This window comes from Moschus berezovskii, chromosome 20 (assembly GCF_049115385.1).
Source record: "Moschus berezovskii isolate FMDL1 chromosome 20, NW_MosBer_1.0, whole genome shotgun sequence".
In the NCBI taxonomy this organism is placed as follows: Eukaryota; Metazoa; Chordata; class Mammalia; order Artiodactyla; family Moschidae; genus Moschus; species Moschus berezovskii.
In genome coordinates, this window is record NC_142479.1 from 72,674,467 (window position 1) to 72,700,395 (window position 25,929).

Genomic DNA, 25,929 nt, shown 5'->3' on the forward strand with positions numbered 1-25,929 from the left:
CCGCTGCTTTGTGAAACCAGAGCCGGACCGCGTCCACGTTTCTTCTCCACCAGTCAGCGCCACGCGGGGCTTTGTCAAGAGGCTGTCGGAGAAACCCCGCACGGCAGTGGTGGTAGAAAGACCACGGGTCCCGGCACACAGCGGCTGGAGACGACGCGGGTGGGAAGTGGGGGCCACAGGTGCGGCTGGCGAGGAAGCCGGGCGAGGAGAGCCGCAGCAGGAGCAGGAGGGCGAAGGAGCGGCTCGGACAGACCTCGCGGACGGCGACTCGCACTGCCCCCTCCCGCCCCTGGATCTCTCTCTGCCCACAGCCTCCGCCACACTGGCTTCCACGTGCAGTGTGCCCTTGACCTTTATGGAGCAGAGGAAAACGTGTTTAGACAATTTCTACTTGAGTTAGGAAGATTGCTTCCTGAATGGAGCTCAGACAAAATGGGTGTGGAGGAAGGGAAGTCACATCACTCGTGATGGCTCCGCGCCCACACCCTTTGCCAGCCCGGAAACGCAAACCACGCTTCCTCCTAGCTGTTCCGGACGCAACGCCGCGACGGGTGCCTGACTCCCTCACCCTTGCCACGAGGCCTACTTAGGCACGTCCGAAGCGTCTTAGAATCTGGAGACCTGCTCGAATTTCATTGCAAAAAAGAAGACGGTGGTTCCAAAAACCTAAGACTCCCGCCAGCGTCCTCAGCTGAGCAGAGCAGCTGGCGATGGGATCATCCGGGCACCCCTCACGTGGACGCGGCACCGCAGGCCACCACGCTGTATTGCTGACAACGGTCCTTTTCTGGCGTCTTCCTTTTCAGTACTTTCCCTTCTTCGTCCCTCTCATGAACAGTCTCCAGCCTTCCCCGGTGTGTGACAGGAACCAGGAGGCAATTGTATTTCTGGCAGACATCCCTCACACTCACCACGTGCTGGGGGCTGTTCAAAGCGGGTCATATACTTAAAGTCCCTTAGTGAAAGTGAAAGCCGCTCAGTTGTGTCCGACTCTTTGCAATCCCATGGGGTATACAGTCCATGGAATTCTCCAGGCCAGAATACTGGAATGAGTAGCCATTCCCTTCTCCAGGGGATCTTCCCAACCCAGGGATCGAACCCAGGTCTCCCACATTGAAGGCGGATTCTTACCAGCTGAGCCACCTTCAGCCAAACAGTCACCCTATGGGTGTGTGTGTATGTGTTCTTCACTTAGTCCTGTCCGACTCTTTGCAACCCCATGGACTGCATCCTGCCAGGCTCCTCTGTCCATGGGATTCTCCAGGCAAGAATATTGGAGTGGGTTGCCATTTCCTTCCCCAGGGGATCTTCCTGACCCAGGGATCTTACCCCGGTCTCCTGCATTGCAGGCGGATTCTTTATGGCCTGAGCCACCAGGGAAGCCCAACCCTATGGGGTAAGCTCTATTATTAGCTTCATTTACAGATGATGGGGCTGGCAGAGGCCACAGGGATCTCCCACCAAGCCACAGGGGGAGGAACTCGAGTTTGAACCCACAAGTCCAACTGCATCTGAGGGTTCTGACTCCAGGAGGGCAGGAGGGGGTTAAAGAGCCAAGTTCACAGAGGGGAGACGTTCTGTGCCTGGGTGGGCAGCTCCTGGCAAAGATGCCTCTTCATACCCAAGAAGGGCCTAAGGGATGGAGAGCCGCGGTGGGGGGGGGGGGGGCGGGGTCTTGCCTCCGCCGTCAGACCAGCATGTCTCCATCCCACCAGCTCATTAAACGGAGGAGCCAGGAGTTCAGGGCCGGGCAGCCACCTCGCCCTCCGTCTTCCTCAAAGGGAAAAAGGGTGGGAAGGGATGTGAATGACCTCACAGGATCCGGGGGAAAGCCTAACACAGTCCTTCAGTGATTCATTTGGGCGGATCCGCTTTCGCACCCAGCTGAGCACGAAGTTCGGAGTGGGGTCAGCGGGAGGGCCCGCTCCTTCGCGGGAGGACACGTTCCCGCTCGGTAGACGCAAGCACACCGGGAACCGCGCTCCATCCAGACAGGAAGTCGACAAGACTCTAGGTAGAACCGGTGCCTTCTTTTCAAAGGTCAAACTTTTTCCCTGGCTGAGCGCGGCTGTTCCCTGAGCGCCTACTACGCGCCAAGCGCCGCACACGCGGTCATTCTGGATCTGGACAGGGCTCTGCGGGAAGACGCAGAGAGCGAAAGGGCCACACACACGCTCGCGCACACACGCACGCACACACACCTGGCAGATCTTAAGGGGAAAGGCTTTCAGGGAGCTGTCTTGTTTCTAGGAAATAAACACGAAAATCGAAGGTCTCGCGCGCGCAGCTTCGGAGGCCCCTCAAGCGCCTGGCTGAGCCCCGAGCGGGGCCCGTGCGCGTCCCGGGCGAGAGGCCGGCGCGCGGCGGCCGGGCGACCAGGTGGCCGGGCCGGGCCGGAAGAGGGCCCGGAGTCGGCGGGCGGGCGGCGCCGGGGGCAGGTGCCAGCGGCAGTGGGCGGGGGCGGCGGCGTCACCCCTCCCCCGGGGGCCGGGCGCGCACACCAGCTCGGCCCGAAGAGCCGGGGGCACGGGCGTCCCCGCCGCCCGCCGGAGGAGCCGGAGCGACCGCATCCTCCAGAGCGACGCCCCGCGCTCCGCCGCCGCCCTCCGCCGCCGCCGCCGCCGGGAGGCGAGCGTCGCCCGTCCCCGCGCCCCGGCGCCCCGGCGCCCCGATCCTCCACCTGCCGCGGCTCCCAGTGCGCAGAGGGTGTGAGAAGCGGGGGCCCGGGGACACCGGCCCCGGGGGCCACTGGGCGCGGAGAGGGGACGCCGCCCCCGCCCGCGCGCTCTGCGCCCCGGCCGCGACTTCAAGGGCGACCCCCTCGGAGGGGGCTCTGCGCGCGCGGCGCGTCCGGCCCCGGGGCTCGGGCGCCTCCGCGCGCACCCGGCGGGGCCATGCCCGGGCTGCGCCGGGACCGCCTGCTGACCCTGCTGCTGCTCGGCGCGCTGCTGGCCGCCGACCTCTACTTCCACCTCGGGCCCCGCGTGCGGCGCCGCCTGCAGCTCCGGGAGCGCCCGCTCGGCTGCCCGTGCGCCCGCCGCGCCGCCTCCCCGGCCCCCGCCCCGGCCTCCGCGGCCCCGCGGCGGGTCGAGCCGGTCGGCGGTGGCGGTCCCGGCTCCAAGCTGCGGGCGCTCTTCGCGCACCCGCTGTACAACGAGCCGGAGGAGCCGCCGCTCCTGGGGCCCGAAGACTCGCTGCTGGCCGGCCCGGAGGCGCTGCGCTATTACCGGAGGAAGGTGGCCCGCTGGAACAGGTGAGCCCCGCCCGGCCCCGGGCCGCCCCGCGCGCCTCGCGCTGCGCCCGCGCCCATCTCGGGGCGAGAAGTTTGCAGGCAGCAGCGCGCCCGGAGATGCTCCCAGACCCGCTCCTGAGCCCCCGAGGTTCACCCCGGGCCCCTTCCGCTCCCGGGCCATCTCCTTGCTCTTTCTCCCGCTCCTAATGTGGAATCTCGGTTTTCCAGAATGAGGTTTCCAAACAGAGCAACTCCAGCGCTTCTCCGCACCCAGCACTTAGCTCTAGACCTGGGCCCCTTCCAGAAAGCAGGGCTACTGCCAGAAACCCCCCTCTCCTCTCTTGTTTATTCCCCTGCCCGGGGTCAGAGATCAGGAGAGGTTAGCGGGCCAGAAAGTCAGTTTCCCCAAGTGGTCGCCACTCTGTTCAGTTTAAAGCGTGGCTTGCCCCTTTCTCCTGAGTGTTATAACCTGCAAGCAGTTTTATTATTGTGCAGGTGTGGCTCACTTGGAGCTGAGGCTCCATGCTTTCATAGACTACCTGGGAATTTTTTTTACATCCAAGACTAAATATAGAGGGGGAAATGCCAAACATAAGTAGGGTAGTATCAAGGAGGACTTTGTGTGTGTGAAGGGGTGGGGAGGGAGGGTGTTGGAGAAGCTGGGATGGTCAGTTCCGAGACCCTCAGCTGATGACAGCGGCCTCGGAGGAGTTAGGACTCTGGTTGAATACAGGCTTGTCTGAAGATAACTCAGCTCACTTTTGGACACATTCATCACTTTTCTTAATACAAGAGATTTCCAAATGAGCCCTCTTCGCTGGTTTTATGGTCCCCCCAGAGGATGGGCAAACATAAGTCTCTGGAAATTCAGTGCTTGTCCAAGTAAAAACTGTTTGCTCATCATTCTATAGCGGTGAGAGTGGCCAGAGGTGGAGGGGGCCTTTGGAAAGTAAAAAGAGGAAAAATGAGAGTTATCGGCTGAAGTTGCCACAGTGCGTTTCAATTGCAACTCTATGGCTGATAATTTTATATTAGAAAGTGGTTCCTAAGTCTCTTGCTAATTGAACACAATAAAAAGACAGTTTGAGATTGCTTCTTAGATGCTGTCATTTTCGATAATTACCTTTGTTTCATCAACCACGTGAGGATCGGTGAACGACGAAATTATGCCCTTGGAAAATGATCGACACGTCAGTTGAGGATTTGAGGGGGGATGTGGGAGACATCACTGTGTCACTGTTGATTAGTACCCACTTATCCACACAGCTGTGGCCTTAAATTCTGTATGTTACTTTGGTCCTTAAGGAGAGTCAGAGGAGTATTTTGGCAGAAAAGCAAGGCTCTTTCTCACCAATCTGTCCTGCAGACCATTTTGAGCTTGACTTCTGTGTCATCGCATGTCGGAAAGCCTCGCTTACTGATTAGGAGTGATCTTGGCCGTTCAGCAGTGGACGGTGGGGCTGGGGCGCTCGCTGTGCTGGGAGGTGACGGGATGGTTTGTGTGGTCGGTCCGTTCAGCAGTGGACGGTGGGGCTGGGGCGCTCGCTGTGCTGGGAGGTGACGGGATGGTTTGTGTGGTCGGTCCGTTCAGCAGTGGACGGTGGGGCTGGGGTGCTCGCTGTGCTTGGAGGTAACGGGATGGTTTGTGTGGTCAGTCCGTTCAACAGTGGACGGTGGGGCTGGGGCGCTCGCCGGGCTTGGAGGTAACGGGATGGTTTGTGTGGTCGGTCCGTTCAGCAGTGGACGGTGGGGCTGGGGCGCTCGCCGGGCTTGGAGGTGACGGGATGGTTTGTGTGGTCGGTCCGTTCAGCCGTGGACGGTGGGGCTGGGGCGCTCGCCGGGCTTGGAGGTGACGGGATGGTTTGTGTGGTCGGTTGAATGTGATGCTTGCGATATTGACGCATTAGTGAAGTGAAAGTTGCCCAGTCGTGTTTGACTCTTTGTGACTGTAGAGTCCATGGAATTCTCCAGGCCAGAATACTGCAGTGGGTATCCTATCCCTTCTCCAAGGGATTTTCCCGACCCAGGAATCCAACCGGGGTCTCCTGCTTTGCAGGCAGATTCTTTACCAGCTGAGCCACCAGGGAAGCCCATTACTTCCTCTTAATCCATGAGAGCTCAGATGAGGTTTGTGGGCTGTAACAGGAGGGGGAGCTGTTCTTTCAAGTGTTGCAGCTGGACCCTAGAGGCAGAGAAGCTTCACCCAGAGTGCAAGGATGTTAATAAGCATATTCCGGCTTATGTGGTGTGTATCAGGGCTTCCCTGGTGGCTCAGCTGGTAATGAATCCACCTGCAATGCAAGACCCGCATTCGATCCCTGCGTCAGGAAGCTCCCCTGGAGAAGGGAAGGGCAACCCACTCCAGTGTTCTTGTCCGGAGAATCCCGTGGACAGAGGAGCCTGGCAGGCTGCAGTCCACGGGCTCACAGAGTCCGACACGACTGAGTAGCTAGCACTTCATCAGGCTAGAAGTGGAATGTGGGGGACTTCCCTGGTGGTCCAGCAGTTAAGACTCTGAGCTTCCAATGCAGGGGGCCCAGGTTCAATCTCCGATCAGGGAAGTAAGATCCCACGTGCCGCACAGCGTGGCCAAAAAATAAATAAGTAAAATAAAACCATGATGTAGAAGAATTTTTAACAAAAGATAATACTCACAAATGGAACGTGGAAGGCCCAGTAGCCAGGGTGCATCTGCATCGCACTCAGAGTTCCGTTATGAGAGGCAGTCACCCGTCACCTCGTGTGAGTCGCTGCCCCGTCGACGTGAGCATGCGTGAACACACCTGCTACCATGCGCAGGGCCAGCGAGGGCTGCAGGCTTCAGCGCCAACGGCGAGAGCGAACAGCAGAGGAGAGAAGCAGGGAGGGACTGTGCCAACTGCTTCTCTCCTGCACACAGAAGCCCGCGCCCCCACCCTTCTCTGCAGGCTCTCTCCAGCCAATATTGAAAACCCAGGGCTTTGCAGACATGTGTGGATGCCATCATGCCAATAATTACTTAACGTTAACTGCTTTCCAAAATAACTGCAGCAGCAAACCAGCTACTTCGCCTGGAGAAGTGCACCTAACACAGTAGCCAAATCAGCCTCCCTCTCACGTGCTCAGATGAGCCTGCTGGTCTGCCTGCCTGATTCTTCTAACCACCACCCTAGCAAGTAATGCATGAAGTCAGAAGTACGTTCCTATAACTTGAGCTTATGACCAGAGTTAGGACATGTCCCATCTAACCCGCCGCCTCCCAGCACACCCCTTTCTTATTTCAGTGGAAGATGGATCTTACACACTGTTTTGCATAAACAGGTCCTCAATCAACGTTCATTCATGGGATGTCAGTATCTAGTTAAGTTGAAACAATGTGAAAGGCACGTCGTGGGTTGGGTGGGCGATCCCCGTACGGACCTGAAGCTTCCTGCAGACCTCCTTAAGTGCCGTCCTTCCTTCCCTTCCTCTCTTTCCCCCTTAAAATGTAACTAAGTGAGGTTCAGTCCAGTTCAGTTCAGTCGCTCAGTCGTGTCTGATTCTTTGCGACCCCATGAACCACAGCACTCCAGGCTTCCCTGTCTATCACCAACTCCCGGAGTTCACTCAAACTCCATCCAGCCATCTCATCCTCTGTCGTCCCCTTCTCCTCCAGCCCCCAATCCTTCCCAGCATCAGGGTCTATTCCAATGAGTCAGCTCTTTGCCTCAGGTGGTCAAAGTATTGGAGTTTCAGCTTCAGCATCAGTTCTTCCAATGAATATTCAGGACTGATTTCCTTTAGGATGGACTGGTTGGCTCTCCTTGCAGTCCAAGGGACTCTCAAGAGTCTTCTCCAACACCACAGTGAGGCACAATCCAGGTTAAAAAAGTAATCGGGGAAAATGTTCCTTTCGCATCGTCGGCCACTGATCCCACAAGTGTTCCAGCACCAGCCCTCGACGGGTGTGAGGACGCAGGTGCCACAGGGAGCCAGGGGGTCACGGGGAGTCAAGGGGTCACGGGGAGTCAGGGGGCCACGGGGAGTCAGGGGGGCATAGGGAACCAGGGGGGCCACGGGGAGCCAGGGGGTCCACGGGGAGCTAGGGAAATGGGGTTGTCACTATTTCAGGCCTTAAAACAACAAGCTGCTGCTGCTGCTAAGTCGCTTCAGTCGTGTCCAACTCTGCAACCCCACAGACGGCAGCCCACCAGGCTCCCCAGTCCCTGGGGTTCTCCAGGTAAGAACACTGGAGTGGGTTGCCATTTCCTTCTCCAATGCATGAAAGTGAAAAGTGAAAGTGAAGTCTCTCAGTCATGCCCAACTCTTAGTCACCCCATGAACTGCAGCCCACCAGCCTCCTCCGTCCATGGGATTCTCCAGGCAAGAGCACTACTAGCTGAAGCCTTTTCCTGTCACCGCAGTGATGGAGGGCAGTGCATGCCTGGAGCCCAGGTTCATGGTGCCACTGCCCTCACAGCTCAGAGGCTGAGATCCGGGTTTCGTCCCCTCCCAGAAGCTGCCCGAGCCAGACCACATCTGTCCTTTGACTTGTCAAAGCCGGTCAGCTCGGCTTGGCCCTGCACCCACATATCTTTGGTCGGTTCCTCTGAAACCCTCTGGTTCTTTCAGTCAAGGTCAAACGGGGTCATGCCTCCCTGGTGTAAAAACTCCGGCAGCTACGACACAGACGCAAATTCTCTTCTCTCTGCTTTTCTCTCTGGACCTCCTCCGCCAGGATCAAGAAGGTTCTGTTTTCCTATAATTACCGACTCAGCGTTTCTCAGCCGTGTGTGTGTGTGTGTGTGTGTCTGTGTGTCTGTGTGTGTGTGTGTCTGTCTGTGTGTGTGTCTGTCTGTGTGTGTGTCTGTGCTCTCCCCCATCAGATGCCCCGTCTCCCTCCTCCTGCGTACTTGTGTGTGTCTGTGTGTGTGTGTGTGTGTCTCTGTGTGTGTCTGTGTGTGTGTCTGTGTGTGTGTCTGTGTGCGTGTCTGTGTGTGTGTGTGTGTGTGTCTGTGCTCTCCCCCATCAGACGCCCCGTCTCCCTCCTCCTGCGTACTTGTGTGCGTCTGTGTGTGTGTGTGTGTGTGTCTCTGTGTGTGTGTGTGTCTGTGTGTGTCTGTGTGTGTCTGTGTGTGTGTGTGTATCTGTGCTCTCCCCCATCAGACGCCCCGTCCCCCTCCTCCTGCGTACTTGCTCTCTCACTGAAGAAAGTCCGGCCCGAGACTCTCTTTGGAAATCACAGCAGAGAGGCTGCAGCTCTGAGAAAATGACGGGTGTTCAAGGGGAGTAAACTGGCTCCAGTTTTTCTGGGAGAAGCTTTGAGAAACTCCAGAAGGCAAAGCAGTGACAGGAGAGCAGGGAGAGAGCCGGACGAGACGAGAAAGAATTCTGCCAGGCGTGAGAACGGTCTGGTCTAGGAATCGGCGGAGGGAGAGCTGCTTCCCACTGTGGCGTCTGGGGAAGGAAAAATCAAGTTTCTTCTCACCTCTCCCTTTTCGCCTCTTTCCTACTGATCTCACGCTCGGCCAGATCACTCGGAGAGCAGGTTATTGGGAACGGGCGGCTCCCCTACAGAGCCTTGGATAGAAGCCCAGGGCCCAGCTCAGAGACGTGCTGTCCGTCTTTCGCCCAGAGTCAGCAAGGCCAGGGCCTCCTGCTGGTTCTTCCACCAGTGACGCCAGGCCGAGAACGGGTCTGAACAGGGCCCTCGGCCCCAACCCGCGTGTGGTTAGCAGAGGGGGTGGGAGCCCGGACGTCCTCTTCTCTTCTCTCCCACTTAGAACCTTGCTGGGCCGGTTGGGGAAAAGCTATGACTTCAGTGGTTTCTGAGTCCCTGGACTTGCAGCCGGAGGAAACCTTCCCACTCTTGTCAGAGCCAAGAGCTCCAAGCAGGTGGTTTCGGAGAGGGCTGGGCCAGCTCCCTATTGCCTCATCCCCAAGCCCCGTCCTCGCTGTGGTCAGCACGGCAAAGACCCAAACCGGGGAGGGTACCACGCAACGAAGACCCCCCAGTGTCATCAGAGTGAAGCCCTTTGGCCGAGAGCTGGACAGCACTCACCGACTGTCCGTTGGTCCCAACAACTGCCACCCTGACTCCATCACCCCAGCCAAGTCCTCTCCCATCGAGAGAAGGGCTGGCGGTTCTCTGCATGCAAATCCTGCCCGAGACAAGCGTGGTAGGTGCTGGGTACTTGCCATACACCTGCTAACTCAGGCCTCACAGTTTCTCGGGAAGAAGGTGTATGATTCCAAGACGTGTCCCTAGAGGCCTGGCCCTGGTGTACACACGCCTCCTCATTCAATCCAGTGCAACCAGGCCCTGCAGGAAAGGGAGTTTACAGATATAACTAAACCTCCCTCCCAGAGAGGGTGACCTTGGGATAGGGAGATTACCCAGATATTTGTTGCCCGTATTGTTCAGTCACTATATCGTATCCGTCTCTTCAAGACCCCGTGGACTGCTGCACGCCAGGCTCCTCTGTCCTTCACCATTTCCAGAGTTTGCTCAAATTCAGGTCCACTGAGTCAGTGATGCCATCCAACCATTTCAGCTCTGTCGTCTCCTTCTCCGCCTGCCCTCAATCTTTCCCAGCATCAGGGTCTTTTCCAATGAGGTGGCTATTCCCATCAGGTGGCCAAAGTATTGGAGTTTCGGCTTCAACATCAATCCTTCCAATGAACACCCAGGACTGATTTCCTTTAGGATGAACTGGTTGGATCTCCTTGCAGTCCAAGGAACTCTTAATCTTCTCCAGCACCACAATTAGAAAGCATCAATTCTTTGGTACTCAGCCTACTTTATGGTCCCAACTCTCACATTCGTACATGACCACTGGAAAAACCATAGCTTTGACTAGATGGGCCTTTGTGGGCAAAGTGGTATCTTTGCTTTTTAATATGCTGTCTAGGTTGGTCATAACTTTCCTTCCAAGGAGTAAGCGTCTTTTAATTTCATGGCTGCAGTCACCGTCCACAGTGATTTTGGAGCCCAAGAAAATAAAATCTGTCACTGTTTCCACTTTTCCCCCATCTATTTGCCATGAAGTGATGGGACTGGATGCCATGACCTTAGTTTTTTGAATCTTGAGTTTTAAGTCAGCTTTTTCACTCTCTTGTTTCACCCTTATCAAGAGGCTGTTTAGTTCCTCTTTGCTTTCTGCCGTAAGTGTGGTGTCATTTGCATGTCTGAGGTTATTGATATTTCTCCCGGCAATCTTGATTCCACTGGTGCTTCATCCGGCCCAGTATCTTGCATGATGTGCTCTGCATATAAGTTAAATAAGCAGGGTGACAATATACAGACTTGACGTACTCCTTTCCTGATTTGGAACCAGTCCGTTGTTCCATGTCCGGTTCTAACTGTTGCTTCTTGACCTGCATACAGATTTCTCAAGAGGCAGGTCAGGTGGTCTGGTGTTCCCATCTCTTTCAGAATTTTCCACAGTTTGTTGGGATCCACACAAAGGCTTTAGCATAGTCAGTGAAGCAGAAATACATGTTTTTCTGGAACTCCCTTGCTTTCTCTGTGATGCAGTGAATGCTGGCAATGTTGACCTGGCTATGTTGGACCTGATCATGTGAGCCCTTTGAAGGCAGAGTTTTCTCCAGCTAATCAAAGAAGAGGAAGTCGAATAAGGGCTGGAAGTGCCTCTGCTGACTTGCAGATGGGGCGGGGGGGCTGTGGCAAGAGAGACAGTAGCCTTCAGGACCTATGCTGGGCCCCAGCTGACAGCCAGGAAACAGGGCCCTCGGTTGTACAACCACAAGGAGATGAATTCTTCCAACAGCAGGAACAAACATGGCGGCAGAGCCTTCTGCAGAATCTCCGGATGAGCACTCAGCCTGGCGGACAACTTGACCTCAGCCTTGTGAAGCCTGCGCTGGGAACTCAGTCACGCTAAGCTGGAACCCTGACCTGCAGCTCGGAGAGTGGATCAGTGGGTGTTGTGTAAGGCCGCCAGGGTGGCGGTAGTTTGCTCCTTGGCATGGAAAACAAAGGCAGCACTGCTGTTGACTTTGTTTTCTGGAGGAAACCGGGGATGGGAAGCTGGTTGCCACGTGCCTTCTTCTGTCAGGCAGCGGGCAAACTTCAGACGGGCTTGGCACCTGAGGGGCTAGGATCCACGCGGTCTCACCGTCAGCTCCAGCCCTCTGCATCCTTGGAAGCTCCAGGTCCTCATTTCTTCTCTCTGGGAAAGGCGTTTGCGGCCACCTCCCCTACGCCGGTCCCTCCCTGACAGGACGCGTCCTCCCCTACAGCAGCACGGGAACTGTCGTGACTGTGCAGCTTCACGGCAGCTGTCACATGAGCGTGAATGGCCCTCGCTCCTGGCATGAGAAGCCCCCAGCCTGCACGTGGTCACATGAATACATCTGTTCCGTGGTTTCCCCTCCGGGAGAGCCAGAGTGAGTATCCGTGGAACAAATAATTGGGAACAGACGACCTCAGGACTTGGGGGCTGTTACTCAACATCCTTTTAGCCCCTGTGGGGGATGAAAGCCTTGAACAAAAACAAGTCATCCCACCTGTAACTGCCTCCTCCTCCTTTGAAAGTCAGGCGAAACCCTCCCACTGAGACATCCTGGCATTTAGACCGGGGGTGCTCTCTCTACTGCCGTAGCGTAAATAAAATCAACTTCCAAAACTTTAAAAAAAAAAAGCCCTGGAAGAAAGTTGAGAAGGTGCCGTTTGCCAAGAAGAGAGAATTTCCTCAGCTTCCTGCATTTTCTGAGGAAAGAATAGCCAAGAAGTCATGCATTTTAAAAAGTGGGAACCACAGAGAGACCCTGACTTAGCCAAAAGCACTCCCCGCTCACTCCTCCGTAGGCGCTGACCTGTGTCTTCCCCGTGATCATCTGTTAAACCAGGCACTGCTGAGAACCTGAGGGTTCTGCCGAAGTCAGCTTTCGCGTGGCTCAAAGCCGAGGAGGGGGACACCATTCCAAACAGCTGCAGCCTGGATGGAGCAGCAGTTCTAGGAGTGAGAGCATCTGAGTACCTGTTATTATAGGCAGGCACACACACAGGAATCATGGAAACCATGGTGGAAAAAAAGGCCTAGTTCTTTTCATGGCCTGTCACTTGGCAGGATGTCCTTCGGTGGAAATGTGAAATCAACACAACCCTGAGTCCGAGTGCCCTGGAGACGCCGGGATCCGGGAGTCCGGGTCCCTGGAGGCCGACCTTGGAAATCAAGACCTGGAGCCCGCCAGCTTCTTTCGTCTTGAGCAGTAGGTGAAGCTAAGACCCAGAGAAGGGCCTGTTTTACTGGATTCTCTCGTAACAAACCCGACAAATTTGGACAGCCACAGGGGATAGAAAACGGTGGAGGACTGTGATTGCTAAGAAGCCAAGAACCTGTAAGAAAATTCAGCAAAATGTGGAAGATGGAGCGAAACTGAAGGAGTTGTTGGCACGGGGCAGGTGAGCGGGAGAGCTGGACGATGAAAGCAAGACTGGGGAGAGACGGGCCGTTAGGAAACTTGGGGGAGGTGGGTGGGTGAGAACAGCGTTCTGCTGGCAGAAGAGAAACAAAGCTGTTCAGCCCTCGGAAGCCGAGTTCAGCTCTCACGTGGCACCCTGGCCTTCAGCTGTCTCTACCCGGGTCAAGCGCATGGGCCGTGGGTAAGCTCAATTTTCGTGATGCTCACAACAGTCTGTGTGGAGGGACAGATTGTCATCCGAGTTTCACCCATTTAAGGGGGTTTTTATTTTATACTGGAGTATAGCCAGTTGACAATGTTGTGACAGTTTCAGGTGGACAGCGAAGGGACTCAGCCACACATACACATGTATCCATTCTCCCCCAAACTCCCCTCCCGTCCAGGCTGCCGCAGAACACTGAACAGAGTTCCCTGTGCTGTACAGGAGGATAACTGGAATTTTTCTGTTTCTGGTTCATTTTCTTCAGTGGCCGAGTAGTGACTTTGTGGGGAAAGTGTATTTATCTGCACTCACAGCCCAGCTCGTGTTTATTTTGTTTTGACTCCGAGTTAGGAATCCTGCACCAGCAGCAGCTGCTTATCTCTGCCTCCCGTGCTCCTCTGGGCACTCAGATTCTGGAGAAAGTCAGACTCAGTTCAGTTCAGTTCAGTCGCTCAGTCGTGTCCGACTCTCCGTGACCCCATGAATCACAGCACACCAGGCCTCCCTGCCCATCACCAACTCCTGGAGTTCACTCAAACTCATGTCCATCGAGTCGGTGATGCCATCCAGCCATCTCATTCTCTGTCGTCCCCGTCTCCTCCCACCCCCAATCCCTCCTAGCATCAGACTCTTTTTCCAGTGAGTCAACTCGTCGCATGAGGTGGCCAAAGTATTGGAGTTTCAGCTTTAGCATCAGTCCTTCCAATGAACACCCAGGATTGATCTCCTTTAGAATGGACTGGTTGGATCTCCTTGCAGTCTGACCAGCTACAATTCCATCAAGTCAAGCCGTAATTCACCTTTTCACTGCAGCGTTATTTTTTAAACCGGGATCATTGGATCCTACGCAGTTCAACTGATGAGGTCTATATTTCCCTTACATTTTATGCATACTTTGCATTCTGTGGCTACGTTTATTTTCTTAGGCAATAGTACATGATATTTGCAAAGTACTGCCTACTCTCTTCAGGATACTTTAATGTCAAGCGACAGAAACCCGACTGCAACCAATGCCAGCAGTTGAAGGAAATGTGGAGAATCAAGTAACCAAAGCTCAGTGCGGTCAGCTATCTCTACTCTCTGTCGCTTGGTCCTTCTGCCTGCCTTAATCCCCTCTGCAGGTTCCGAGCCCCAAGAGCACTGGGACCAGAGAAAAGGGCTTCTCAGATTTCCAGAAAGAAAGATCCTGGGCAAAGTCGCTGATTGGCCAGACCTGGGAATACAGCCAGGCTCTAGAGGGTTATGATTGGTCCAGTTCTGAGGAGGATGCAGGCGCTTCAACCAATCACTGGCTCTGGGGAGGTGGAGTCATTGGAAACTCCCTGTTGATGCTCTATTCAAGCCACGTGGCTCAGTGTGGGAAGAACAGTTCCCCCAACCAGGCTGGCTGCCCAGACCTCAAATGACCTGGAAGAACTTCTGTGACCGGCGTGATGCTAGACGTTTTCTCAACTTGTGCCCGCTGCAGTTTCGGACTCTGATAGCCGCTGTTCAGGAGTTTTGATAAGACCTTTTACATTTTTATCGACTAATTTTTGGCTGTGCTACCTGTGTGTCGCTGCTCTGGCTTCTCTCTAGCCGTGGCGAACAGGAGCTGCTCCCTAGTGGCAGTGTGCGGGCTTCTGATTGCGGTGGCTTTTGTTGCGGAGGCTTCTCTTGTTGCCGCGGAGCACGGGTTCTGGGGTGCGAGGGCTTCCCTAGTTGCGGCTCGCGGGCTCCAGAACACAGGCTCGGCTGTGGGGCACCGGCTCAGTTGTTCCGCAGCACGTGGGCTCTTCCCGGATCAGGGATAGAGCTCATGTCTCCTGCGTTGGCAGGCAGATTCTTTACCACTGAGCCATTCGGGAAGCCCAAAAAGACATTTTTAAAGCAAATTCATTTGTTAACAGGTTCCTATTGTGCAAATCTTTTACACCAACCATTAGAATTCCTGCAAGAGGATAGGAATCTTTATTAATTGGGGCTTTCCCTTAAATCAACTGTGCTCTCTTTATAGGAGCCCAAAGAAGGAGCGGATGTGAGTTCACTTGTCTTTCTCCCAAAACTCCCATGACGCCTTATGTCAATCCCTAGGGAAGCAGTTGCCTCCTTTTTAACATGAGAGGGTGAGTCTGTGGTTCTTCTTGACGCTCCAACAGCCCTGTTTTCCAAGCTCTGCACACCTTGAACCAGGATTTCTTCTGTCTGAGTGAAAACACTGGACAAGCACTTTGCAAGTGTGCTTCATGAATTTCCAGGGTTTCTGGAGGTGCTTGGAGAAGGCAATGGCAAGCCACTCCAGTACTATTGCCTAGAAAATCCCATGGATGGAGGAGCCTGGTAGGCTGCAGTCCGTGGGGTCGCTAAGAGTCGGACACGACTGAGCGACTTCACTTTCACTTTTCACTTTCACACATTGGAGAAGGAAATGGCAACCCACTCCAGTGTTCTTGCCTAGAGAATCCCAAGGACGGGGGAGCCTGGTGGGCTGCCGTCTGTGGGGTCACACAGAGTCGGACACAACTGAAGTGACTTAGCGGCAGCAGCAGCAGCAGCTGGAGGTGCTTCTCAGGTTCTGAAAATGATTGCTTCAGTTTGCATTTTGAAAACCTGTGCTTCAAGGTAATTTTGACAGAATATGAGAAAACGCACACCCAGTCGTGTCATGCACGCTGAGCCACCGGGCCTCGTGGTATATCCTGAGCAAGGTCTCAAAAGGGAATCCAGTCACTGTATTCGTCTCCCGGGGCTACCGTCGCAAATTGCCGCTGTTTAAGTCACTGTTGGTTGCTTGGAACAATGTAAACTTATTCTTTCACAATTCTGGAGTCTGTGTTCTGAAACCAAGCTGTGGGCAGGGTAGCAGGCTCCCCGGAGGGTCTATGGGGGAGTCCGCTCTGCCCTCCTTCCAGCTTCAGCGGCTGCCTGCGTCACTGCAGCCCCTGCCCCGGTCGCCGCGCCCCCTCTTCCACCTGTGCGTCCGTCTCTGCTTCTATGTCGCTGTCCTATAAGGACGCAGGTTGTGAGCTCAGGTTGTTGTTCTTCAGTCACCCGGTCGTGTCCCCCCAGTGACCCCCGTGGACTGCAGCACGCCAGGCTTCCTTGTCCTTCACCAGCTCCCAGAGGCTGGTCAGACTCATGTCCACTGAGTCGGTGATGCCATCCAACCATCTCACCCGCTGTCACTCCCTTTTCCTTCTGCTCTCAATCTTTCCCAGCATCAAAGTCTTTTCCAGTGAGTCATCTCTTCACATCAGGTAGCCAAAGTACTGGAGCTTCAACTTCAGAATCTTTCCTTCCAATGAATATTCAGGGTTGATTTCCTTTGGGGTTGACTGGTTTGACCTCCTTGCGTCCAAGGGACTCTCCATTCTATCTGTGTCTGTCTCCTATAAGGACCCAGGTCGTGGACTCAGGACTTACCTGGACAATCCAAGACAATCTCAAGAACTTTACTTACCTCTGTCATAGCAGATCCAAAAGAATTGGCTGGGGAGATTCCAGCTGCTCCCAGCCCTTATTTTCCAAATAAGGTCACTGTCACAGGTCTCAGAGGTTAGGGATAGGATAGGTATGAGTATTCAGTCGTGTCCAACTCTTTGCAACCCCATGGACTGTAGCCTGCAGGCTCCTCTGTCCTTGGGATTCTCCAGGCAAGAATACTGGAGGGGGTTGTCATTTCCTTCTCCAGGAGATCTTCCTAACCCAGGGCTCGAACCCGTGTCTCCTGTGGGTCCTGCTTTGGCAGGCAGATTCTTTATCACTAGCACCACCTGGAGGTTAGGTCACGGACATGTGTTCAGGGGAAGCCCACGAAGCCCGCTGTAGTCACGCACATCTCATGATGCCTAGGAAGGCCATGCAGTTGCCATTTTACTTTCATTTTTAAAAGGGTTGTTTTACTGTTTACACAGAAGAGCACATTACCATTTGCACAGCGGAGCTTGCTCTCTCTGCCAGAGCTTCTGATAGGCGTTGAGCAGCAGTGCATTTAGGATGAAACTCCTGGTGGTGTCTGGAGTGTGGTCATCAGGGTTGTCATTCAGGACAGGGAAATAGATCTACTAATTAACTGAACTTGGATGTGGGAACAAAGGCTCTTATGAAGGTCTTGGAGTCAAATGGGATGGGCAAGGGAACTCAAGCCACCGGCCTCAAGCCACGGAGCCCAGACAGGGGCCAGAGTACCGGGACAGCCCGGAGCCTCCTCGTCTGGTTCTCCTGGATCTGCTGTGATGGGTGAGCCAATGGGAGGTCCACACGTGAAACCCGTGTGCTGCAGAGTGGGACTACACAATGTTTGGCTGGAAAAATACCAGAATAGAAAATAAGCCAGTGCTCACCTTAGGTATTAAAAAGCCATCAATAAAGTGACCATAGGATGCTGAATTTGAGCAGTATGACTTACCAGGATCCCCTGCAGGTTAAACTCGAAAATGTGCACCCCAGGTAACTGGATGAGGTGGCGTTCTGTTCTGCTGTGGGCTGTAAGTCCGTCAAAAGGTCAGAGGAGGTTGGCCAAAAACGATGCCCTTGGATGTAGCAATTGATCTGCAGCCCTTCTTTTTGGCAGGAACTGAGCTAGCGCTCTGTTTGAGCCACTTGTAATTTGTGATGTTTAAAATCACTTTATCTGCATCTGTGACAATGCTTCGTCCTCACTCTCTGGGCAGGGAGGGGTGCTGTGCCTAACACACCCCATAATGTTATTTACCATTTAAAGTGTAAATAAACAAGCAGGTGAACAAGGCCAGAACCCTGGGCACCACTGGAGATGGTCAGCTAACTCCTGTCCTTCAGGACAGCCTGCAAAGCTGCCCACTCGGAGAATCTGTCCTGTTCCTCCAACCCAAAGAGAGGCCCGGCCTCTTTCACCAACTCCTGCATGACTTTCAGCAGGCCTTTTGTCCCAACTTACTGCCCTGTCATTTACTGGTATGCTTCGGGTACACCCTCACTGGACTGTCAGCTTTTCAAGGACATGTTGAATTGAGTGGATGTAGCCACATCCCGATCCCCAGAACACCGTTATCTTATTTGGAAAAAATGTCTTTGCTGATGTGCTTAAGCGTCTTGACGGGAGGAGACCCGGCTGGAGTACATGGACGGCCCCGAATCCCACGGCACGTGTCCTTGAGAGAGAAGCACAGCGAGATTAGACCCAGACAGGAGATGTTGAGACCAAGAAGGCAGAGGCCGCAGGGACGTGACCGCAACCAAGGGACAGCAGCAGCCACCGGAGCCGGAAGAAGCAAAGAGTGGGTTCTTCCGGAAGGAACGCAGCCCTGCTGACACCACGATTTCAAACTCTCGGCTCCAGAACTCTGAGAATACATTTCCGTAAAGACCCCAAGTCTGAGTTGTTTGTTAAGGTTGCCACGGAAAACAGGCAGGAGGCTGGATGTTTGCTTGCTTCTTGGCCATGGGACCCCAGTGTCTAAAATGCTGCTTGTGTTCAGCAGATGCTTAATAAGTGTTTGCAAATGAGTGAAGCAGGCAGAGCACAGAAGAATTGATGCTTTTGAACTGAGGTGCTGGAGAGGACTCTTGAGAGTCCCTTGGACTGCAAGGAGAGCCAGCCAGTCCATCCTAAAGGAGATTGACCCTGAATATCCACTGAAAGTGAAAGGTTGTTGCGAGTGACACAAAGACACCGGGATCTTGGCCTCCGGAGGAGAAGAATTCAATCCGGGGCCAGAGACGAGGCTCGATCGCTCAGAGCTTTTGTGTAATAAAGTTTTATTAAAGCAGAAAGGAGACAGAGAAAGCTTCTGACATAAGCGTCAGAAGAGGGCAGAAAGAGTGCCCCCTGCTGGTCTTCAGCTGGATGTTATATAGTCACTGCCGCTGCTGCTGCTAAGTCGCTTCAGTCGTGTCTGACTCTGTGTGACCCCATAGACGGAAGGCCACCAGGCTCCCCCGTCCCTGGGATTCTCCAGGCAAGAACACTGGAGTGGGTTGCCATTTCCTTCTCCAATGCGTGAGAGTGAAAAGTGAAAGTGAAGTCGCTCAGTCTGTCCGACCCTTAGTGACCCCACGGACTGCAGCTTACCAGGCTCCTCCATCCATGGGATTTTCTAGGCAAGAGTACTGGAGTGGCTTGCCATTGCCTTCTCCATATATATAGTCACTAGCAGCCTGTTAATGAAAGAAAGGAATGTCTTAAAACTCAGAATGGCACCAGGCTCCTCACCCATAAGATGCATTTTGGGATAATCTTGACACCACATGATTCGTCCTGGGCCATAAAATGATTAACTTGAATCTTGTAGAAGGGCAGATTGCCATACAAATGGTTTCGTTTACATAGATTAGGACAACAATATCTGAGTATAACGTACTGGTTTATCAAGTAGGTTCTGAGCCATTTGGCGGAACCGACTTGAAATGCATAGTACACTAACATAGCTTACGACCAACATTTCCACAAGAAAAATGCATGTGTTAACTCCAGATTTGAGAATAGCTAACTTCAGGTGAAACCAGGTGTCATTATGGCAACACGGTATTTTAAGAGAAACCTCCTTTCAAGTTTGTACAGAGAAGAAATATTGCTAGTCTGTTTCCTCCTGCTGCTTAAGAGAGAGAAAAATGTCTGACACTTGCAGCTGTTTCTTCCGTTTGGAGACCCCTGGCCTTCCTGCCTGTTACCCTCTCATTCCCCGGTTTTCTTTTAGGAGAATTATGTTGCCTAGAGAAAAGGGGCATCGTTTTCGTTCCATAACTGCTTCCGAGCTGACAAGAGGCGTTGTCCCTAAATTGGTGAGGCAACATATTCTCCTAACCCTCATACTGAGGGTGTCTGATCCAGGGGCCCCAAATAGTAGCTGGAGGAAGCTGCAGCAGAGCAGGAGTTTGAGCCACCATTTGTAACTTGAAAGCTTTCACGCGACTGGAAACAAATCCAGTCAAACAGTTACAGATGGAAGGCAAAACCGTTATTAAAGCAGGTTAAAATCAAAATTGAAAGTCACGTTATGTCCATAGTTAACTACAAAGTGTTGCACCAGTCCATCTTAGGGTTGTTAGACGTCATCAGATGAAGAGGCGTCACATGCAATTGTTGTCGAAGGTGTCCGCAGACTCGCAGAGAGTCTCTTCCTTGAAGTGGAGACGTCCACCGCGGGAAGCCTTCCACCGATGAAGAGGGGAGCCCTCCGCAGACCCAGCAGTTGTGGAATGCAGCGTAGGAGTGAGCCCAGGACAGGAACGCACTGTCTTGAGGATCAAATGGCAGACTCAGGATTTTTGGAGTCAGCAGAGTAGGCTCACCTAGGTTATCAGGCCCATCTGAAAAGTACAAAGTCAGAGCATAGAAAGTAAAGACATAAAATGACATCACTTAGTTCTGATCAGGGTGCCCTCTTAACTCGAGTGTGATGTACCCACGAATCAATTTCTGGCACTTTGACAGCTGTGGGAGAAGAAAGAATAACCTGATAAGGGCCTTCCCAGAGGGGCTTGAGGGATGGGCCCCCAGATCCCAGTGTTTTTATGAGGATCTCAGTTCCCGGCTCAAGTAGAGGCTTGCTTGACTCAGAGGCTGGGTCAGGAGTCGTCTCCCGGAGTTCTGTTAATGCCTGTTGAAAAGCTGAGAGCTGAGTTACATAACTAGTTAATTCCAAGGCTTCAGGGTCTATAACGATATCTGTGCGTAAGAAAGGCCTTCCATAAATACATTCAAAGGGGGACAGTCCCTCGTTTTTGGGGGCAGTTCAAGCCCTCATTAAAGCTATGGGTAGGACTTCAATCCAATTGTCCTGTGTCTCGAGTTAATTTGCGCAGATGTCTTTTGATAATGTCATTAGCTTTTTCAACCTTTCCTGAGGATTGGGGTCTCCAGGAACAGTATAAGTGATATTCTAGTCCTAGAGCTTTAGATACCCGCTGAGTTACAGCAGCTTTAAAGGCAGAGCCATTGTCACTCCGAAGGCTCCGTGGCAGCCCAAACCTGGGGATAATTTCATGGATTAAAATCTTTATAACCTCCTTAGCTTGTTCACTACGACATGGAAAAGCCTCAATCCATCCAGTAAAAGAATCCACCCAAACTTGTAAGCAAGAATATCCATTAGCTTTTGGCATATGAGTAAAATCTATTTCCCAGTCCTCTCCAGGATACTACCCACTTCGTTGTAATCCAGATTTTGCAAGCTTTTCAGTCTTTGGGTTATTTTTCTGACAAACCTCACACCTTTTGATGATGTTCTATAAAGTTTTCATTACATTTTTACCTTCAAACAAACGAGAAGCCATCTGCTAAGTACTCTCTGCACCCAAATGAAAACTTTGGTGTAAACCTTTAAGAATTTTCCATTGAGCACTTTCAGGAATTATTAATCGTCCATCTTCAGACTGTAACCGTCCTTTATCAGTAATCTTTGCTCCTCTTTTCTCATATCTTTCTAATTCTTCCCCAGTATATTGTGGTTTTTCCTGTTCCACAGGTTCTGTCCAGATCAAAGGCGTCTGTACTGAAGGGGTTTCGTAAAGTGCCGCTTTTCTGGCTTGACAGTCAGCCAGCTGATTACCTTCGGCTACGTTACTCCGTCCCTGCTGTGCCCTTTGCAGTGCATAACAGCTACTTCCTTAGGACAATACATGGCAGTTAAAAGTCTCTCAATCTCTCTGAAATGTTTAATAGGTTCTCCTGCTGCCATTTTAAACTGTCTTTCCATATTGCACATGAGCATGCAAAGTCAAATAAGCATACTTAGAATCAGCGTAGATAGATATTTACTCGCTGTCCTTTGCTTAACTCTAGAGATCAGGTTAGAGCCACAAGCTCTGCTAACTGAGCACTGGTTCCCTGGGGGAGAGATTTTGCCTCTAAAACCTGTTCAGCAGTCACCATGGCACAACCTGCTTTACGCTCTCCATCCTAAACAAAAGAACTGCCATCAGTAAATATTTCCATCTCAGGGTTGTCTGATGGGGTATCCATTAGATCCTCCCGAGCTGCATAGTTCAGAGTTAGGAATTGGGAACAATTGTGATCAGGTGTTTCATTTTCCTTCTCAGGAAGGAAAGTGGCAGGATTTAAAGTTCCACAAACTTTAAGTTTAGTTACTGGTCCTTCTAACAAAAATGACTGATAATTAAGAAGCCTACTGTCTGTCATCCAAATATTAACTTTAGAATTTAACATTCCACTCACATCATGAGAAGTCAGTACAGTAAGTTTTCGTCCATTAATTATTCTTAAAGCTTCAGGTGCTAATAAAGCTGCTGCCGCAATTACTCTTAGGCAGTGGGGCCAACCACGTGAAATTACATCTAATTCTCTACTTAGATAAGCAATAGGTTGCTGGTGAGGCCCTCGGGGTTGTGTCAAAACTCCCAAGGCCACACCTTTTCTTTCAGTGACAAACATAGTCTGACCCTGTGGGCAAGCTCAGAGCCGGACCTTGCAGGAGAGCAGAATGAAGAAACTTAAAAGCCCTTTGAGTATCTGGAGACCAAACCAGTTTGTTGGTTTGGGCCTGTTGAGTTTCAGCTATAAGTCTATATGAAGGCCGGGCAAGTTCCCCATAACCCAGAATCCAAATGAGACAGTAACCTGTGATTCCCAAAAATCCTCTCAATTGTCTTAAAGTCATAGGTAGGGGATGATTTCAGTTCAGTTCAGTTCAATCACTCAGTCGTGTCCGACTCTTTGTGACCCCATGAATCACAGCACGCCAGGCCTCCCTGTCCATCACCAACTCCCGGAGTTCACTCAGACTCATGTCCATCGAGTCGGTGATGCCATCCAGCCATCTCATTCTCTGTCTTCCCCGTCTCCTCCCACCCCCAAACCCTCCCAGCATCAGAGTCTTTTCCAGTGAGTCAACTCTTCGCATGAGGTGGCCAAAATGTTGGAGTTTCAGCTTCAGCATCAGTCCTTCCAATGAACACCCAGGATTGATCTCCTCTAGAATGGACTGGTTGGATCTCCTTGCAATCCAAGGGACTCTCAAGAGTCTTCTCCAGCACCACAGTTCAAAAGCATCAATTCTTCGGCGATCAGCTTTCTTCACAGTCCAACTCTCACATCCATACATGACCACGGGAAAAACCATAGCCTTGACTAGACGGACCTTGGTTGGCAAAGTAATGTCTCTGCTTTTTAATATGCTATCTAGGTTGGTCATAACTTTCCTTCCAAGGAGTAAGCGTCTTTTAATTTCATGGCTGCAATCAGCATCTGCAGTGACTTTGGAGCCCAAAAAAATAAAGTCTGACACTGTTTCCACTGTTTCCCCATCTATTTGCCATGAAGTGATGGGACCAGATGCCATGATCTTTGTTTTCTGAATGTTGAGCTTCAAGCCAACCTTTTCACTCCTCTTTCACTTTCATCAAGAGGCTTTTGAGTTCCTCTTCACTTTCTGCCATAAGGGTAGTGTCATCTGCATATCTGAGGTTATTGATATTTCTCCCAGCAATCTTGATTCCAGCTTGTGCTTCTTCCAGCCCAGCGTTCCTCATGATGTACTCTGCATATAAGTTAAATAAGCAGGGTGACAATATACAGCCTTGACGTACTCCTTTTCCTATTTGGAACCAGTCTGTTGTTCCATGTACAGTTCTAACTGTTGCTTCCTGACCTGCATACAGGTTTCTCAAGAGGCAGGTCAGGTGGTCTGGTATTCCCATCTCTTTCAGAGTTTTCCACAGTTTATTGTGATCCACACAGACAAAGGCTTTGGCATAGTCAATGAAGCAGAAATAGATGTTTTTCTGGAACTCTCTTGCTTTCTCCATGATCCAGTGGATTGTTGGCAATTTGATCTCTGGTTCCTCGGCCTTTTCTAAAACCTGCTTGAACATCTGGAAGTTCACGGTTCACATATTGCTGAAGCCTGGCTTGGAGAATTTTGAGCTTTACTTTACTAGTGTGGGAGATGAGTGCAATTGTGCAGTAGTTTGAGCATTCTTTGGCATTCCCTTTCTTTGGGATTGGAATGAAGACTGACCTTTTCCAGTCCTGTGGCCACTGCTGAGTTTTCCAAATTTGCTGGCATATTGAGTGCAGCACTTTCACAGCATCATCTTTCAGGATTTGAAATAGCTCAATTGGAATTCCATCACCTCCACTAGGTTTGTTCGTAGTGATGCTCTCTAAGGCCCACTTGACTTCACATTCCAGGATGTCTGGCTCCAGGGGATGATTTAGTATAGGTTTAATTCTCTCGGGACCTATGGCCCTAGTCCCTTCTGATATGATTAGGCCCAGATATCTAACAGATTGTGGACAAAGCTGAACCTTTCTCTTGATGCTGTGTAACCGCAGCCTGCCAGTAAGTTTAAGAAATCTTCTGAGGCTCATGAACAAGCTTCCTCTATCTCAGCACAGAGCAAAATATCATCTACATATTGTAACACCACCGCTTCAGAGCTATTAAAGTTTTGTAGATTCCGTGACAAATTTTGTCCAAGTAAGTGTGGACTGTCACGAAATTTCTGGGGCAAAACTGTCCAGGTTAACTGAGAAGCTGGCTGCGTAGGGTCTTCAAAGGCAAATAGAAATTGACTTTCCTCCACCAAAGGCACTGAATAGAAGGCATCTTCCAAATCAATTACTGAGAAATATTTGGCTCCTTCAGGAATTTCAGACAATAGAGTATAAGGATTAAGCACCTCAGGGTGTAAAGGACTGTTAAAGGGAATTAATAGTCCCTGCTCCTTTAAATTTTTGATGATGGGTTTTAACCCTTCCTTAACCTCAGGTTTCAGTGGATATTGCTTCTTATGTTGAAATAAGTGCGGGTCTTTGAGCTTGACAACTACAGGAATAGCATTTTGTACTCAACCCACAGATTTTCCATCAGCCTATACCCTAGGATTTACATTTTGTTCAATTAAAGGGAGAGAAAGGGAAGGCTCCATATTCATGAAAACAGAGGCATGGACCTTGCTCAGTATATCCCTCCCCAAAAGGGGTGAGGGAGACTCTGGCACAATCAGAAACTCGTGTGAAAATAGCACCGAATCCGAGTCACAACCGACAGGAACACTGAAGCAATACGTTCTGGCTCGTCCAGACAGTCCCATTGCGGAAGCGGATTGGGAAGAAAGTGGGCCAGGGGCTTCAGTAAGCTCGGAGCAATTTGCCCCAGCGTCTAAAAGGAAATCGACGGATTGGCCCCCACAGTTATTAATACCCGGGGTTCCTCAGGTGTAATTAGGACGGGAGCTTGTGTGGGGACCCCCGGGCACCTTCAGTCCTGATTGTCTTCAGAGTCTGACCCCGGAGACCTACGCCTCTGGGGGCAGTCTCTCTTCCGGTGTGGTCCTTTGCAGACGGGACAGGGTGCCGGGGGCGGCTTAGATGCCTGAGGGCAATCCCGCTTGAGGTGCCCCTCCTCTCCACAGTAATAGCAGGTCCACCCCTTCTCACCTGGGTCCCTCTGGGCGTTTTTCTCAGGCTGTTTAAGAACGTTTTTCATAGCCATTGCGAAGGCTTCCGCCTTTTCCTTTGTCTTTTTCTGCCTTCTTTCTTTTCCTCATATTCCCTACCATAATAGACTGTCTGAGCCAGTTGTAACAGAGTATGTAAAGACTGATTTGGTCCATACGCCCGTTTTAATAGCTGATGGCGGATATCTGGAGCTGACTGAGTGAGAAATCTGTCCTTTAAGATCACTTTCCCCTTGGGCTTTACAGAACCGGTCTAATTGTAAAACAGTATTATACTTAAGAGAACCTCCAACTGGCCACCGTTCACCATCCTCCAATGGATACCGTGGCCACGCAGTATCACATGGGAAGACCAGGTGTGTCTTCTTTAAGCCCTGGGGATCAAATCTATCCCAGTTTTTCAGGATACAGTTCAAAGGAGTGAGGCTGGAATTGTTAGCTCCCATCTGTAAGAGAGAAAAAAGCGACCAGCGCCCTCTTTGTACCAGAGGCGTCCCTCCCTCCTCTAGATGGGAGTGTAGACAGACTTTACAACAAAGCTTTTCTTTCCTGGTTGGACTTAGTCTGTCCCTTATCGGCACAGGCGCCGTATTTGTCCCTCCTGGTTCTACCACCAAAACGGGCTGGGGATGCACCATGGATAGACTTGATGGCATCCCTGACTGACGTCCAGCTCCTCACCATTAACCTTGCTTGCCTCTGATGCCAC

General features: G+C 52.0%; 1 protein-coding gene across 2 annotated transcripts in view; it reads left to right on the forward strand.

Moving 5' to 3' along the window:
* Positions 1–1,856: 1,856 nt before the first annotated feature.
* Positions 1,857–25,929, forward strand: part of FAM20A (FAM20A golgi associated secretory pathway pseudokinase) — a 49,643-nt gene continuing 25,570 nt past the window's right edge. Inside the window, exon 1 of one of the 2 annotated variants that reach the window (XM_088829385.1) lies at positions 1,857–2,014. Coding sequence is in view for 1 of the 2 variants with exons in the window: in XM_055408727.2 (XP_055264702.2) it covers positions 2,895–3,253 (359 nt within the window). In the remaining variant the exon portion in view is untranslated. Of the gene's footprint in view, positions 2,015–2,744; positions 3,254–25,929 lie in introns of those variants that run through there. The other variant, XM_055408727.2, reaches the window with a different exon arrangement.